At 40.3% G+C, this 18,776-nt stretch overlaps 1 protein-coding gene across 5 annotated transcripts in view; it reads left to right on the top strand.

Annotated features, from left to right (window-relative positions):
* Positions 1 to 18,776, top strand: part of SNX16 (sorting nexin 16) — a 33,277-nt gene that overhangs the window by 12,248 nt on the left and 2,253 nt on the right. For all 5 annotated transcript variants that reach the window (XM_075920460.2, XM_075920462.2, XM_075920463.2 and 2 more), the window contains 4 exons: positions 6,520 to 6,668; positions 10,351 to 10,420; positions 16,706 to 16,842; positions 18,545 to 18,664. In XM_075920460.2, the coding sequence (XP_075776575.1) occupies positions 6,520 to 6,668; positions 10,351 to 10,420; positions 16,706 to 16,842; positions 18,545 to 18,664 (476 nt within the window). The remainder of the gene's footprint in view (positions 1 to 6,519; positions 6,669 to 10,350; positions 10,421 to 16,705; positions 16,843 to 18,544; positions 18,665 to 18,776) is intronic.

The raw sequence follows: 18,776 nt of genomic DNA on the forward strand, positions 1-18,776 counted from the left end.
GAGGGAAAAAATATGGGGAAGGGGCTTATGCAGAGGGGAGGGGAGGAGAGGAGAGGAGGTCAGGAGAAGAAGAAGAAGAAAGGGGAAGGCACCAAGAGACAGAGGTGCAGGAGAGACAAATGCCAGGGGGCCAAGTGTAGACAATGAGGAAAAGGGCAGGAGGGGAGGTGTCAGTGGGAGGGAGGACAGGGTGATGCTGGGAGAAGAGAGGGTAAGGGCACTGGGGGCTAGAAGGGGGAGGGGGAGGTGCTGGGAAAAGGCTTGAAAGAAGGGGTGGGCATGAGGAAGGCGGGGATGGAACAAGGCATGTGCGAGGGCGCAGGGGCATAAGGGGAATGGGAGCAGAGGGTGGTGAGGGGGTGGGTATCAGGGAAAAAGAGGGCAAAGGGGGCAGGGGCAGTGAGGGAAGGGGAAGGCACCAGGAGGATACAGGTGCCAAGGGATTCTGGGGGTGAAGCAGAAGGGCAGACACATACAGGGGAGGGACCAGCACCAGAGGAGAGAGGCAGGGCAGGTGTGTAGTGGGAGGTGTTAGAAGAGGGGACGAGGAGGGGTAGCTCACATGATCAGAGTGGGGCTACTGGAGGAGTGGGCACAGGGGGGAGAGAAGGGCTGGTGGAGTGGGGCAGGTCTCAGGAAGACTGAGGGCAGTGATAAGTGCAGGAGTCAGGACAGCAGAGGAGGGTGAGGGACTGGGGGGGGCAGCAGGCACCAGGGGAGCTGATGAAGCATGGGGAGGAGAGATGGCAGTGGAGAGAAAAGGTAGAGGTTTATAAGATATTTATTAATAACTTATTAGTAATTATTCTTATTCTTATTAGGAATTTATGCCATTTAAAAAACACTTTTTGTGGTGGAGGGTGGCGAGTCCCTTTTTTGTCTGGCAAGTAGGGTTTTCCATAATTTGTCGACCCCTGAACAAAATTATGTAATTAATGGTGAGTTTGCATTAGCGACTGTCCAAAGAATCTGGTCTACAGAAAGGTTTGCATTGAGGCAGGTGGGCTATGGGCCAAAATGTTTATGCTAATGACTGGAAAATACTGGGAATTACCACTTTTAGAAAACAGGATTTTTTTTGTCAAGTGAAATTATTTTACTGCTTTGTAATAAAAGGAATGGGTATATATCTGAGTGTAGGGTCTTAATATTAAACACTTGAATAAAAGTAGGGCTGTGAAGCAATTAACAGCAGTCCAGCACCCTGGCATTTAATTTTAAAAAGGGGAATTACACAAAATGAGGAGGTTAGTTAAACAGAAATTAAAAGACACAGTGACTAGAGCCAAATCCCTGAAAGCTACATGGAAACTTTTTAAAGACACCATAATAGAGGCCCAACTTAAATGTATACCCCAAATTAAAAAACATAGCAAGAGACCTAAAAAAGTGTCACCATGGCTTAACCACCATGTAAAAGAAGCAGTGAGGAACAAAAAGGTATCTTTTAAGAAGTGGAAGTCCAATCCTAGTGAGATAAATAGAAAGGAACATAAACACTGTCAAATCAAGTGTAAAAATGTAATAAGAAAAGCAAAAAAAGATTTTGAGCAACAGCTAGCCAAAAACTCACAAAGAAATAACAAAATGTTTTGTAAGTACATTAGAAGCAGGAAGCCTGCTAAAAAACCTGTGGTCCCCTAGACAAGTCAGGAAAGAGATCTTGGAGTTATCATGGACAGTTCTCTGAGAACTTCCACGCAGTGTGCAGCGGCGGTCAAAAGGCAAATAGGATGCTAGGAATTATTAGGAAAGGGATAGAAAATAAGACACAGAATATCTTACTGCCCCTGTATAAAACTATGGTACGCCCACATCTTGAATACTGTGTACAGATGTGGTCTTCTCATCTCAAAAAAGATATTTTGGTCTTGGAAAGGGTTCAGAAAAGGGCAACTAAAATGATTAGGGGTTTGGAACGGGTCCCATATGAGGAGAGGTTAAAGAGACTGGGAATTTTCAGTTTAGAAAAGAGGAGACTGAGGGGGGATATGATAGAGGTATATAAAATCATGAGTGGTATGGAGAGGGCCGATACAGAAAAGTTATTTATTAGTTCCCTAAATTGAAGAACTAGAGGACACCAAATGAAATTAATGGGGAGCAGATTTAAAACTAATAAAAGAACGTTCTTCTTCACACAGCGTGTAGTCAACCTGTGGAACTCCTTGCCATAGGAGGCTGTGAAAGCTAGGACTATAATAGAGTTTAGAGAGAAGCTCGATTATTTCATGGAGGTTAGGTCCATAAAAGGCTATTAGCCAGGGGATAAAATGGTGTCCTTGGCCTCTGTTTGTCAGAGGTTGGAGAGGGACGGCAGGAGACAAATCGCTTGATCATTGTCTTCTGTCCACCCTCTCTGGGGCACCTGGTGCTGGCCACTGTCGGCAGACAGGCTACTGGGCTAGATGGACCTTTGGTCTGACCCAGTACGTCCGTTCTTATGTATGTTCTTAAAAAATTTAATCGCACTATTAATTGTGTGCTCCTCCTTTTTAAAACGTCGCAGCTGTGTTTCAATAGGGCAGCACTGTATGGAACCCGGGATCAGCAGGAGTCCCCAGCTAACCCTGTACTCCATGCAGCGCTACTTCTTGGAAGTGCTGCGGTGTTTCCAAGGGGCTATGCTTGCACTGCCCCTTTGAAGCGCTGGAGTGCCACTTCAAAGGGGCAACGCAGCATTAACTCCTGTGATTAACACGTTAAAAAAAATAATGCATTAATCCTGTCCTGCATTAATTGCAGGCATAACGCAGGTCAGTTGACAGCCCTAAAATAAGTCTTTGGTTGGTTAATCCTCTAGGCCAATGTTTCTGAAAGTGTTCTGTGGGAACACTTATGGTGTGTCTAAACTACACCCCGCTGTTGGCAGATGGATGTAAATTAGCAGGGCTCGACAAATCATGTAATTTACTCGCCCGTGACGAGTAGATTACAAGCCAGCACAGTGCGATCTGCGCATGGGCAGCTCGCAAAACCGCACGGCTGGTGAGCAGGGCTCACCGCCGCTTGAGGAGCCCGCTAAATTAGATGTATCGAAAGCGCAAATGAAGCCGTGATTTAAATATCCTGTGCTTCATTTGCATAATGGCGGCCGCTGCTTTTTTGGAAAAGCTCCATTTCGAAAAAAGTGGTGGCCACCATTATGCAAATGAAGCACGGGATATTTAAATCCTGGCTTCATTTGCACTTTCAATATGTCTAATTTACATCCTTCTGCTGACAGAGGGGTGTAGATTAGACGTATCCTTAGAGAAACACTTTAACTGGCCGCCTCGGTGTATTCACTTACCAGTGCTGCAGCCACGGAACCTCGCAGCTCCAATTGGCTCCATTTCGATCTTTGCAGCCTAGCAGAGCTGCAGAAAGCGGTGGCTTGGCCCACGCCACTTCCCGCAGCTCCTCTTGGCTGCAAAGGATGAAACGGAGCCAATTGGAGCCACGAGGCTTCGTGGCTGTAAGTAAGCAAGCACACCGGTGCGGCCGGGTAAAGTGTTTCTCTAAGTGTTTCCATGGAACTGTCCTAGGCCACCTGTGTAACAGGTGTCAAAATACAGCAGATGTTTAAACTACAATAAGACCACTAAATGTGAATTAGATGGTCTTCCAGGACACATTCAGGGCCTCAACTCCATCTTTCTCTTACAAAAGTGATATTATTTATATAGCTTCCTCATTTTTATGGTACCTCTAGTGCAGTAGAATTGTATTGATTATTCAACAGTATAAGTTGATGCTCCTGATTTATATGAACACCAAAAGCATTTCCTAGATGTTTATGGGAAATGCTAGTCTTCAGAGATTTGGGAGTGAATAGAGTCCATAAGTACTGATTTTTAATTACAAGAAGCTGACATAAAAATAAAGGCTAATTTTGAAGAGAGCAGCAGTTTAATGTTGAAGTTTATAGAAATAATAGCCTCTTACTATGAACTTCTGGAATTTCTGCTGGACAAAATTGTTTAATATTTGTAGAACACACATTTTCACATATCCCACCGTTTAGGAGTATGGAAGTCTACAAAGAGAAATTATGTTTCCTCTTTATTCTCAAGAGTAACTGCTTTGCTTTTGTCTCTTAACTATTTGGCACTTCTATTTCCTCTTCGGTGTGTTAATTGATATTTCATTTTGTTTTTATAAACACATTATAATTTGTCTCTTCATCTTTGTTAAATTATTTTTACTTGTTCTAGTCTTCCTCTTTGTTCGTTTTTTTCTGACTAACCAATCAAGAGATGGTTTAGGCACACAGACCCAAAGAAATTTGTGAGCAGTAATAGTTATAACCTGTGTTTTGGTTATTGTCTTGGAACTTAAGTAACAACTGGCACATTGCACATATACAGCATTTCCCTTGTGTTTGTCTAGGCCAGTAGTCCTCAAAGTGTTCTGCAGGCCTGCTTTGGGAAAGCCACTAATGGGCCTGTACCACTTTGTTTACCAAAAGGGTCCATAGCCACGGAGTCTCGTGGCTCCGGTTCACTGATTCCAGCCTATAGGAAGCAGTCTGTGTTGCCGCTTCCTGTGGCTCCCTTGGGTCTAATCAGCAAACCGGAACCACGAGGCTCCGTGGCTGCAGATCCTTTAGCTGAATGAAATGGCACAGGCCTGCTAGTGGATTTCCTAAATCAGGCCTGTGAAACACTTGGAAGAACAGTGCTCTGGGCCACATGTATAACATCGAGTGTCAAAATACAATAAATGTTTAAACTACTAGAAGACCACTAAATGGGAATTGCTGTAGTTGGGTTTTGTTGAACACATTTCAGAGCCTTAACTCCATCTTTCTGTGTACTGCTTTGGCAAGAGCTACAGCCTGATCATACCTTCTCCCTTCATTTTTTCCCCCCTTTCCTTAGCTATAGTGTTAGTGGCTTCAATTTAGTTGCTAGCGGCCTCGTCATCCATCTAACAAATAACATTTTGTTAGTCATGCCAAAAATTGATAAATGTAGAGATTTAACTCAACACTCTTTCCCTTCAGGTCAAAACTGATTTGTTTTGGTGGAGAAGCTTAGCCTTCTTTTGTAGATAAGGGATTGAAGGCACTACAAAAGATATTACTTAGGATATAGATTGTCAATACTGGAAACTAAGACTAAATTTTCACATGATATTGGCATGGGAGTCTTGTTTTGTTAAGAGTGAGTGAAGGCCATTAATATAAAGCCTTTACTTCAGGTTTCCTAAGTTTTTTTGCCTACATCATAGCATACAAAGATATTTTGTTTGTTTTAAAGGCAAAACTACTTTAGTAGGGAGTTTTGTCTTATTTCACTTGCAGAATTTCACGCTTTTCAGATCCTTTCAAAAGTTTCTTTGGCCTAATTTGGAATTTTTCTTTAAAATGTTAATGTTTGAATCCTCTTGAAGTAAAGAGAACATTACACTTTTTTAAAACCTCTCACCGAGGTTAGTACTGGAATTCATAAGATAGTTATAAATTCCTGAAATTAAAAATGGAGGTTTCTGGATTAAATAAAGGTGATATTTATCCTAGGAGTAGACCATTAGGCAATATATTTTTTGTTTTTGTCATGTAATAGTTTTTAACTGCCTACAGCACTCAGTAATTGATACGACATATGTCTGTAAGCACAGACACATGTCTATCTGCAGTATTTCATAAGTGACTCATTGAGCACCAGACTTTAGGTGAAGGAATGTGTACATAGTATCTATACATAGTGTTTCTTTATTCTGGGCCCACCTCGAGTTTATATCACTGTTCAGAAAGCAGACTCAAATTCTGTTGTGATACTCACATTTATTTTCAGTTCAGTATCATTGTGCATAGTTGAAAAAATAAGTTTTATTTCTTTTGGACGGTTGGTTGTTATCAGGAACTTCTGTTAATTTTCACACTTACTTTTTATATTCTGGTAAAATATATAAAATGTATAGGTATTTCTGACTCTTCAAAAACAGTTCATTGCTGTAATATATGCCACAAAATATTTTGCACTGGGATTTTTGCTGTATCTGTGTATCTTGAAATATGAATGCTCTATGCCCGAAGTGCCTCAAAACGGATTTCAGTTGGCTGACCCAAAAAAAGGGTGACTTGCATTCCTCTGGATTTGTAATGGCTTTTATACTTTTATACATCCCAAAGAATCCTAATGTGCTTTACAAACTGTATGCAACTGTTTGACTCTGTAATACTACTCATTTATATAGTACTTTAATTTTTATACCATTATGAATTATAAAGCATCAGAACACACTAGTGAGGTGAGTACCTCCTCCATTTTTCCATCTGAAGGATGAGAAGACAAGTCAGTTGATTGTCCAGGGCCAAACAATGAATGACAAAGCTGTGATTAGAACTTTACACAATAATGTGGATTAGTCATTTTATGCATGCCAAATATTCATGGTACTTAAGTCAATGGAGGTGGAAGGGAATTTCTGATCCTAAAAGGAGGGGAGCTGCTTAGTGGTTTATCTAATTGAGTATTTCAGTACGTACTTTATTTGTAGTCTTCCTTCATTTGCCTTTGGTTTCTCTTTCAGTTAAAAGATATGTTTCCAGGCTTTCGATTGGCTCTTCCTCCAAAGCGCTGGTTTAAGGATAACTATAATCCTGACTTCTTGGAAGATCGACAGTTGGGACTACAAGCATTCTTGCAGAATTTAGTAGCTCACAAAGACATTGCTAACTGGTACGTGTGTCACTTTTTTCGTTATACAACTAACACCTGGAGTTGGCCACTCTAGGCTCAGATAAGCAATATGGTATAGAATTTTGTTGGCAATGTGGTGGCTTGTGCTCTGCAGTAAGCCAAAGAGGAAATTATGGTATATTGTATCTTATATGGTTAATTAAAAACTACGCATTTTTTAAATGTAAATGTAAAACAAATACCAAAGCATGTTTATTCAGGGATTATTTCTTTGTGCTGAATATAGAATTAATATGACTTTTAATTTATATTTGAATGAGATGATGTTAAGCTTTCACAGTTTTAAGATCCTATGCTGCCACTCTACAAATCACTTTTCTCCATGTGAATAGATGTGAGGTGTTTATACTATATAACACTGTCACTATGCAAGTTAGTTTTAGCAGTGATATAACAACACAAGTATTTCTATATTCTGGTTTTCCATAATACAATACAAATTTCAAGAGTCCCGCTGATATGAGACTACTCATGGCCCTTCCCACTTTCAGAGCTAAGTGCAAAACCTTTTTAAGCTTCATTTTTCCTCCGTTAAGTTCTTCCTACATAGACCCTGTACATGGGAGGGAATGTTACACTAATCAAGCTGTTCATCAAGTTGGGAAGTAAGACTTGTTATTTCTTTTAAATAGTTGGGTAGTACTCAGATTGTAAGGCAGTGGAGACCAAGTATTTAAATTGGCCATCATAATGGCTGCATCACAAGAACCTGAATAAAATAGGTTTTTCTGCTGGTCAGCTCAGTCTGCAATCAAATTTTGTACACTGTAGTATACTATACATTCTGGGATTAAACAGTTACATTCTCTTTTTTTCAACCGCTGCCATCACGAAGAAATTGAATACAAAACTGTTTAGTAAAAGTATTGTTTTCTATATGAAGTAAAGTTAAGAAATGTAGTTATGATTCTGACAATTGTTACTTGGTCAAGTTGTACATCTCTGTCTTTAAAGTGTGTGTGTGTGTGTCGTGTGTGTGTGTGTGTCATGTGTTTTAGAATTGTCCTTACAGTTTTGTTTGCCTCTAACAAAATAGTTACACCAGGGAAAGTTCTACTATTCCTGGAGTTATACTGGTATAATTACTCCACTTACCATTTAGGAACAGCTGTATCTGTAGAAAACCCCTCAATATTGGTGTAACAGTCTAAACTCTGGGTGTTGTATTGATAAAACTATATACTAGTATAGTTATGGCCAGGGCTTGACAAACCGCTGAATCTTCTTGCCCATGGAGAGTAGATTTCAGCCAGTCGCTCCGTGCGCCCCATTCACCGGCATGTCGCACATGCGCAGTGCCAGTCTGGCGCATGTGTGGTGCAGGGCGAGCGAGTAGCTCTCGCCGGGGTTTGTCAAGCCCTGGTTATGGCAGTATAACATTCTTGTGTAGACAAGCCCTTACTCTCCTGCCATGCATCTGTAGATCTAGTAAGGGCCTCACATCTCTGTGACTCTTATATTTAACTGGTCGGTCATGCATCTTAGAGAGAGATCTGTTCTACAACAGAATATCTAATAGTGTAGTGGAATGTATCTGAAGCCAAGAGACACTGAGTTGTCTCATGTCTTGCACTGACTGCTGTTAATGTTTTTGTATATTTCACCACCTATATTAGCTGAGTTTGTTGCATGCCCCTTTCAAATGTGTAATTATTATTCACACATTTTTTTATGTGTAAGATAACTGAAAAATTGTGCAAGATCGCATCAGACAGGAATAGAAATCCAGTCTTTAATAGGACAGAGCTAAGGATGTTAAAATGCAGTTAATTGACTAGTCGATAGGCACTTCCACATTCCTCCTTTGAAATGTACAAGATCCCCTGCTTCTGTAAACTTTTCCTGAAAGTTTTTTCAACTCACTTTTGAATGACCCCTCTTGAGACTGCCCTCTCTAAATATTGGCAACATTAATTTTAAGTTTAAATTTCCACTTGCCCCAGTCACTCCATTTCTTTTATCACAATAGGCAGCACTACCCCTTACATTACCCTAAACAATTCCTGTCTTGGAAATCCGTTGGCTACTGTATAGATTAAGTGGAGGTTTGAGACCACATTAGAGGCGCAGTATTGACTCTGAAGTTAAGAATGCATCCAGACTTCCATTATAGGACTTTTCAGACTTCCCTCCTATTCAAATTATGACCAGTGCAACCTATCTTTTTCAGTTTTACATAAGAACTGCCATACTGGGTCAGACCAAAGGTTTTCTGCAATTAAAATAGGTTTTCCTAAGAATTTTGAGGCTTAACTATTTATATAGTACTTCAAATCACTCTGTAATCCTATGTATTGAGGCTAGTTCTAATCCAACTGCTAATTTTAGATTTGCTCCAGCCATGATAAATTGAATTACAGAGCGATCTATTAGTGTATTATATCTAGAGGGGGAAAAAACAATCCAACACTTTTCACATGTAAAAATAGTTACTCAAACTTAGAAAGTTGCCAAGTTGGGCTTTCTTGAAAAACATTAGAGCAAGGTGTCAATTTGTTTAGTTGACCATTTAAAAAGCTGACCATCTTTACCTGGTTCTACAGTCAATAGCTTGAAATAGTCTTTTTTTTTTTTTTTTTTTTTTTTTATGAGAGCTGTGTTGAATGAGTTTGAGTATGGATAACACGGAAAAATTATTACACAGAAGTACTGCTGCTCACCATTGTCCTCTAATATCTTTACCTTTGATTTCACACAGTTTAAATGTATTTAAAACCATATAGTTTCAACATTATTTTGGTAGTAATTCTATTACATTACAAAATGTGGGATTAGAATAATGTGACCAATACTGCAAAGCTCATATTGTGTTGGAAACAAGATAACCAAAAAGCATAATAATTACATCTAAGTACTCAGTCTGCTAAATATATACTTCTATTTACAATAGGTCATATTGATTCCTTGCTGTGTCTATCCTGTGTTTTCTACTGTAATTTTTTTTAGCAAATTAGAATCAAGTACAAAATACAGGTTTTAGTAATGACGCAATACAACCCACTCACATGTAATTCATCCATGCAACACCTAATTCAGTCATTTTTTTTTTTATGTATATGGATTAATGGATTGGGATCATGCAAATAGACCCATCTTGGTATACCCTTGTGTTTATGTAGAACCATATGTATAGGTTCTAGCATTTACTACATAGTACTATTGTGATCTTAGATCACCTTTTAATATTTAAAAAGTAGGAGAACTTTATTGTTAAATATTTAAGGTACCTGGAAAGTAACTTGACAAATTGTAGATTAAAATAAGGATTTCTGAGTTTTAGAGAAATTACAAACTCCCGTGTGTGTGTGTGTGTGTGTGTGTGTGTGTGTGTGTGTGTGTGTGTGTGTATAGATCTAGATCTAGATCTAGATACAGATATATTATGGATTTTATATATAATATGCATGGATGCAAAATCTTATGAGAAATGAATAGTACTGTTACTGGCTAAACAAATAAACGTGGCATAAAAAGAATACTATATAAACACTCATGTACATTGTCAGGAATAATAGAAAAAGATTGATTCCTTTAATGAACAAAATCATTAGTCCCTTGCAGAAACCTGTCAGCTGTCTTCATCTTTAGATGTTGTTGCAAGTTTCTTTTACACTTCAGCTCAATGTATGCTATTTTTTTTTTTTTTTTTTGGGTGGTGAAGCCTTGCAGTGAGAGAGTTTCTTTGTTTGGATGATCCACCAGGTCCATTTGATAGCCTCGAAGAGAGCAGGGTAAGTGCTATATAACATCATGTGACAAAAACAAATAGTAAATCCAGAACAATAATCATGTTTGTTTTTAGAGTATTATAAACTACTAGCAAAATAGAGCAGAATATTTCAACAACATTTTTGTTTCACATCTAGCCTTTTTCCTGGGTAGCTGGGGTAGACTTTCACTCATTCTTAGTCAGAAAACAGCAAGCCTAGGTCTACACTAGACCAGGCAGTTCAGCTTAAGGTACACCATCCAGCTATGCCAAATGCGTAGCTAGATTCGGCTTATCTTAAGCCGAGCTTCCGCAGAGTCTACAGTGCTGGAGTCTGATGGAAGCATAAGCTCCCGTTGGGTTCCCTCATTCTCTCAGATCGAGGAGTATGAAATGCCAGTGGGGGTTGCCCTCAGAGTTCAATTTGGGGGGGTCTATACTAGACGTGCTAAATCAAGCACTAGAAAATCAACCTCTGGAGGGTTGATCTTCGTTGTGTAGACATGCCCTCAATGTTTGTGCTTAATTCTAAAACTGGCTAACTATTTTTTGATGATCTGGGCCTATTAATAATCTTTTTTCCTGCTTTCTTGATACTAGGGATGTTAGTATATACACCTATAAACAATTAACTGGTAAACCTACGTTTATCAGTTAATCCAAACTAAACATAAACACATACACACACCCTCTTGTCTCTATATTGGAGGCAGCAGGTGGGGAGAGGTGGGAGCTGATGGTCATGGAGAGCTGACTTTGAGCTGGCTTCCTGCTCGTGCTAGTTCCCACAGTGTCGCCTTCCCCCACCCCCTGTTGCCTGAAGGGGCAGGTGGGAGCACCAGATCTCACAGAGCTGCCTGCATCACCACCCCCCATGCTGCTACCTCAGTGCAGGGGAGGGGAGAGCAGGCAGGAGCCCATACGCGTGGGGAGCCATCTTTGCCCCCTTCTTGCTGCCTCCCACAGAGGCAACGGGGATGGGGCAGGCGGGAACCAGCGCATCCATCCACCCCAGCACTCTGATACAGAGACAGCAGTGCGGGAGGGGGGCAGGCGGGATGCTGGGGCAGCCTCTGTCCACAGGGCACTTAGGTCCCCTGTAAACAGGGACTGCTGCTGCAAAGCAGCATCTCCATGGCAGGCCCAGGTTTGCTGTGGACAGAGGCTGCTCCATCAGATACTAGAGCAGCCTCTGTCCACGGGGAGCTTGGATCCTCTGTGGACAGGGGCTGCTGCTGCTGCCCTGCGGCCTCTGATATAAATTATACAAATTGTTGTAGCTACACTATTACTAAAATACACAATATCTAACATCCTTAATTGATACAGTGATCCCTAAATATACTTTTTCCCCAATTTTGTTGGCAGAAGTTGCTTCAGTAAGTCACTAGTTGTTGGCACAGGTGAAATGGGCAGGAAGATAACTGAAGTGCTGATGGCAAAGGTCCAGTTTAGAGTAAGACCAGCTACAGGACAAAATTATTGCAGGAGTATTCCAAGTGGTAAGCAGATAGTTAGTCCAGGCTGTTTAAATTCAGTAAGTGAATTGCATGCTGAGTTACTTTACTGATAAAATAACTGACTCAGATTGAGCAGTCTGTTGTGGCAGCAGTCTTCCCTGCTTGCATTTCCATTCATTGGACTCTTCAGCAGTGTTTTTTGGAGAAGCACAATATCATGATGCTTTATAACTTATTCTGCCAGTTTGTTTCTGGATGCAGTCTGAAGTGATGGTTTACCTCTGTAAAGTCATAAACAATTTGAGTCATAGCTGTTCAAAGCTATATCTGAATTGGGAAATTTAAAAATAATCTCACTAGTTCAAATTAATTCATACTAATACTGGTGGAATCTTAAATGTAGATGCAATTATTTAGGCCAAATTTTTTACCACCTGAAAAAACTTAGCACCCAAGTTCTGACCATTTCTCTCATTTTTTGAGGAGTAACATTAGTTTGGACTAAGGGCTTTAGTCCGAACTAACGCGTCCCGGCGCGCACTTCCTGGTTCGAATCAGCTGTGATTCGAACTAGCGCGCTGGCGAGATCATGTTAATGGAGCGCGGGATATTTAAATCCCCGCTTCATTAACTACTTCGATTGTCTCCATTTGCATCCCTAGTTCGAACTAGGGATGCCGTGTAGACGTACCCTGAGCTATCCCTCCCCCCACCAATGATCATGGAAGTATGTCTTCTGGAATGGTAGTTAAAGCAATAAGGGGGCATATGAATATTCAGTATGTGGCATGTAAATACCTTGCAATGACATCTGCAAAAGTTACATGGAAACACCTATTCTTCCTTTCAGATGACATCTACTATATATTTTAGAGATTTTAGCTTGATCAAGAATTCCTAAATGGTAAGAGCTAGGAGTGCTAAATTCAGTATACAGCTTCTTTCTGATCATAACTTAAAGCAGGGGTTCTCAAACTTTTTGACACGGGGACCAGTAAATCCATTCACGAGCTTTCGGAGGACCGGTAACATATATTTGCATATTCATTAAACAAATTATAAATATGCAAATATGATGTTTTTGGTCCTTCCAAAGCCCCCAGACACAGCTTTAGCAAATCTTTTGATACGGCTACCCACAATATTCTTACCAGCAAGTTAAGGGAATATGGATTGGAAAAATGGGCTGTAATCCAGTAAAACCCTGCACCACCACATCATGTATTGAGAAGGGACTCATTTATTTTCAGAAAGCTGACACCATCTTTGGAATTTTTTTATCCATATTCTCATTCCGGATGGTGAGTGCACCAGGTTCTCTCCATTCTGACACATTGTAGTGCCTTTAAACCTCACTGTCAGCAGTGGGAATATTTAAAAGGCACTGCTTTTAAATTTTTATTTAGGATCTGCTTGTGCCCTGAACTGTCCTGCTCACCGCTGGCCGATTCTCTTTTTTCCCCCCTCCCCCAGCCAGCCCGGCTGTCCCCGCCAGCCGATTCTCTCCCAATCTCTCCTGGCAAGCCCTGCTGCCCTCTCTAGCTGGTTCTCCCCCCCCTTCCCCCCCCCGCGATCTCCCCTGGCCCAGCCCCACTGCTCCCGCCCCCCCCCCCCCCAGCTAGCTCTGCTTCTGCCAGCTGGTCTCCCCCCTCCCCCACGCGCGATCTGCCCTGGCCAGACTCACTGCCCCTCCCCCCTGCCAGCCCTACTTCTGCTGGCCAGTTCCCCAGCCAGCCTCACTGCCCCCGTGAGCCAGTTTCCACCCCCGCAATCTCCCCTGGCTAGCCCCACTGTTCCCACCCCCCCTGCCAGCCCTGCTTCTGTCAGCCAGTTCTTCCCCCCGCGCGATCTCCCCTGGCCAGCCCCACTGCTCCCGCCCCCTGGCCAGCCCTGCTTCTGCCAGCCAGTCACCCCCGTGATCTCCTCTGGCCAGCCCCACTGCCCCCTTTCCCCCCCTCCCCTGGCCAGCCCTGCCTCACGATCTCCCCCACCAGCTTCACTGCCCCCGCCAGCCAGTTCCCACCCCCGCGATCTCTCCTGGCCAGCCCTGCTTCCGCCGGCCGGTTCCCCTCCCTATCTCCCCCGGGCACCTCCACTGCCCCGACCCTGCTTCCCTGTGGCCCATATCCAACCCCTCCTCCCCCCTTCACAGCCAACAATAAGAGCTCACCTGGTAACCCTCACTATACCTCTGCCAGGAGCCTGAAACATACGGCTGCATCCGCCCAGCCCAGCTGAGGGCTTGGGGAACCCAGCGCTGCACGGACAGTCCGGGAGCCCGGAAAACCCTGGCAGCCATGCTAAGGCCCGGTATTTTTTTCCCATAGTTTGGGAAATGCTGACTTAAAGCAATGTAACTGTTTGTGCAAGGAAAATGTTAAGTGCTTGGAATGGGATTGCTTCTCATAAAACCAAATAGAAAACAGACAATAACTAAAGTGAGTACAGTCTTCAGAATTGAAATAACTGACTGAATACTGAAAGAGACTGAACCAAGATGAGCCAGAAAAATAGGATGAACCTGGACTAGCATTGCTTCTCTCTAAACGTTAGAGTAAAGAGATAGTGGAGAAATGTGGATAGTGCTCTGTTTTGACACCGCTAAATCAATACTGAAGGTTTGAAAACTAGAAGAAAATGTTATTGGAAACCAAATTGTTAAAACATAGTGGATTATAAGAGTTTATAGGGATAAAGACAAAAATACACTTGATGGAATTCCCATTTAAAACGAATTACTAAAAAAAATTAAATTTTAACAATCCCTTTTTAAGAAATCTGAAAAAATTACCATCATAAAACTAGCACTATTTTTGAAAAATACAGTTAACTTAAATAAGGCTTGTACATTTTCCTTTCCTTTCCTTTTTTTTTTTTTCCTTAAATGAGTTATGGACCTGAGCAACACCAGGTAAATCTGCTAGTTGCAAATAAGAAGCGATCAGTATTATCTCCCACAAATATGTAAAAACTTACATCCTTTAGTAATGGGGTAGGAGTGCAGTTGTGTAACCAAAAAAAAAACCCCTATATTTGTAAGTTGCACTTTTACATTAAAGAGTTTACACTACGGTACTTGTATTTTTCAATTTGGTTCATACTGTTTATCATTTTTACAGTGCAAATGTTTGTAATAAAAATGTGAGCACTGCACACTTTTGTATTCTGTGTTGTAATTGAAATTGATATATTTGAAAATATAGAAAAACATTCAAAAATATTTAATATATTTCAGTTGGTAGTTTGTGTGATTAAAACTGATTAAGTTTTAATCATGATTAATGTTTTGCATTAATTACATGTGTTAACTACAATTAATGGACAGGCCGAAAAATGACCAATCCCTAAATCCTGAATACTCCACATAATTGGCTTCCTGAAATGGAATGCCTGGTTAATTGGAGTGATTGCTATAAGTTCACGGAAAATGTTCATTGTGAATGATTGATTGGGGTGTCATGTGTTTCCTGAAAGACTATTCCTGCTCATAACATGTATGCATAAAACTACTACTAGTCTGGCAATGTGTTTCTAATGGCCTAGGTAAATTAAGATTAATTTACTTTATCGGAGGTTGGCAGACTTTGGCTCTTGCCCTGCCAGTATAATCCACTGGTGGGCCTCAAGACAGTTTGCTGACAGTGATAGTGAGCTGGCACAGCCCCCGACAACTCTCTGTGGCTGTGGTACACTGCTCTGAGCCAATAGGAGCTGCTGGATGTGACAAACAGCATGTCCCTATACCCCACAGTGCTTCCAGAAGTTCCTATTCATTGGGAACAGTGAACTGCAGCCACTGGGAGCGTGGGGGTGGGCAGAAGTGGCCCTGCAGACTGTCAGCCTCAGAAAAATGTATTGTGACCCACCAGTGGATTATCCTGACAGACCAAGAGCCAAAGGTTGCTGACCCCTGTATCATAAAATAGCCAATAAGATTAATTAAGTTTTAAACCATAAAGTAATGAAAAAAGTTATCTTTTCATGTACAGAAATGTCTCCTGAACTGGGGTTACCTTGTGGGTTTTTTCGAATCTATAACTGTAAATATTGCAACCAATTTAATTGTTAATAAGCAATGGACTCATATTTTGAAGTAAAATACATTATCTTTCCAAAACACATTTTAAAGGTGACTTTTAAACCTGTGAAAAATAATAGAATACAAACAATAAAACAATAGAAGTGCTGACATTATCTTACTGTACCATAGCAGTAACTTTACTAATATGAACTGTATTACTTTTGACATTAATAGGGCATAGCCTTGTCTAAAATGTTCACATTTAGTAAGTCCAGTGAATCTATGGGTTAACTGCATGTATTATTAAACCAAAAAGTTCACCTCTTGGTGAACTGGATGGGTTCATTATTTAGTGAAGACATATATTATTAAAGCAAAAGTGCTCATTACTGGTGGCAGGCTTATTGCTAACAGTAATAGAACAGTAGGCTAGATGCCAAGACTTGTACATATCCTGCACTACATGGATATAGTGCAGTGTATTTTAGCCCTATACATTAAAATTGGAGAGAGTTCACTGCAGAATTCAGTAGGGTATACATTCAAGGATTACCTTGCAGTATGGAGGCCTACTTTGTCAATCCTGTGTTTATTTTGCAACTTGCTACATGAATGTCAGTGGTGTGATGTGGCAAAATTATTTTGTTGTGATGTGGTGTAAAAATTTGTTCAAAGTCAAGTTACATCTCCTTATTAAAGACAAAAGTTCAACTTTTAAAACTCATTAGATAACTCTTCAGGGGACCAGTACTTATTATACATTTTTAAAAAGAAGTCATACACTCAACTGGAGTTACTGGCAACTAACCTTGAAATTTTCTTTTAGGCTTTTTGTGAAACACTGGAGGAAACTAATTACCGTCTCCAAAAAGAACTTCTTGAAAAACAAAGGGAAGTGGACTCACTGAAGAAATTATTAAATGAAAAACAACTTCATATAGAGACTATAGAGAAGAGAATTAGGTATATTGTGGCTTTACTATTTTCAGAATTTCACAGATTGAAGTTAATAGCTATCGAGATAAATCAGTGAACTGACTGTGAAGAAGCCAATGTTTTAAATAACGCAGATATTGATGGGCTCGCCAAAGAGGAGTCCTGTTTGGTTTTTAAATTGTTTTGTCAATCGTACTGTTCCACCTCCTCTAAGAGGAGAGAGAACATGTAAGATTGTTTAGTACAGTCTTACCTTGGCCTCTGCAGTCCTGGGTGTATATGGAGTCCCTTCCCAGAGGTGAGGACCAGAACAATTAGTATGTCGGATTTGCTTTAGAATGTGGTTTTATTTCTTGTATTTCCTGTGTGTTTACAGTTTTAACTTGGTTGCTCTGAGGTTTTTGGTGTGCTGCAGCAGGCAGACAATTTGTGGTGCTGTTTCAAAGCTCTTTAAATCAAAGAAAAAGTAGAAGAGCTTCATTATAAAATTTTCTGGTGAATATCTACTAAAGTGTGCCACAGACCTGGGGTGATGTTGAATTACTGAGAGTTCCATAGGACCTGCTGAGTCCATCATTCTGGAATTTTATGTGGAAGGGAATGAGTCCTCAGAGCTATGTTAGAAACTTTTAATAGCTCTAGGGATGTGTACTATGGCATATACAAGTTCACTAAAACAATAGATAGGATGTTGGCTGCATGAACTTAGTCATTAGCATGATAAGAAAGTTGTTTGAGGAACTCTTACTACAGCTATTACAAAACAAAACAAAACAAAATTAGGAAAACTTTAAGCCATCAGTCACAATAAACAAAGATAAATATTATGCTTTCTATAGTTTAAATTTCAACCAATCTTAAAATAAACTGTAGTAAGATTGTTTTCAAACACATTTTAAATAGTTCCCATCCAACTGCAGTGTCTTCTTTTTATAACACTCTACTTTGAAAGAAGTTACTTTTTCTTTTTAAATAAGGGAAGGGATTGGAGGAGATGTTTCTTTGGACAGGAAAAGAATAAATTAGAGGTACAGAGAAGAATGAGAAGGGAATCACTGAATAATGTAAAAAAATTCGCAGCTTTGTACTTTATTCATGTTATAGTTGTGTCAAATATATCTTTCCATTTTTATCCAAGACCTCTAGTCCAGGAACTTGCCACTGACCTAGTAACTTTTGACCCACTATGCTGTAGGAAGGACCCATTAACCTTTCTGTGTTTCATTGTTAATAGAACACCATCCTGCTTAGGTAAACTTGTGAAAAGAGCTGAGTGTTAAATGCACTAGTACTGCTTGTTTTCCATCAAAGGCCATAGAAAATTGTCAGTGTTGTATAGGACGTCGGACTAGATTATCACAAATGGTTCCTTCTGGCCTTAGAACCTGAGAAATATTGTTAAACATGAATCTGCATTTGCTGCTAATCTCTTACCTGAAATCGCAGCCCTCTGTTTGGGACATCAGAGTCAGTTTGTGATTTGAAAGACAGAGAATTAGATTCAAGTGAGGAATAAGCAGCTCAAAAACAAAGGTCCTGTATAAACTATGGAACTTTCTAATAAAAGAAAAAAAAGGAAGGGTAAATATAGGAAATGATAGTTGTTTCTAAATAAGATGTCCAATTTAAAATGAAATTTTAATGGCTCTTCAAATGCTGATTCACTACTGGATATTTTGATATAAATATAGCGTATTCTACATAAATGTGTCTCTTTAATTTGCTGTAGGGATTTGTCTTTAGGAAAAGGGCAAACACGTAGAATGTCAGGAGAAGAAAGTGAGTGCAGTGGCGAGGTGGAGTCTTCTGCAGTAGAAGCAGATCAGGGTGCCTTGGGAGATGACAGCTGGTAAGTGCAACTTTTTTTTTTTTTTAACTTAATGTATTTTAAAGTACTTGACTTTATAGACCTACTACTCATCTTCGTAGCACAAAACTGTTTACTTCAAGATAACTAGGGA

The sequence above is a fragment of the Pelodiscus sinensis genome, chromosome 2 (assembly GCF_052426305.1).
Source record: "Pelodiscus sinensis isolate ZL-2025 chromosome 2, ASM5242630v1, whole genome shotgun sequence".
NCBI classification, from domain to species: Eukaryota; Metazoa; Chordata; order Testudines; family Trionychidae; genus Pelodiscus; species Pelodiscus sinensis.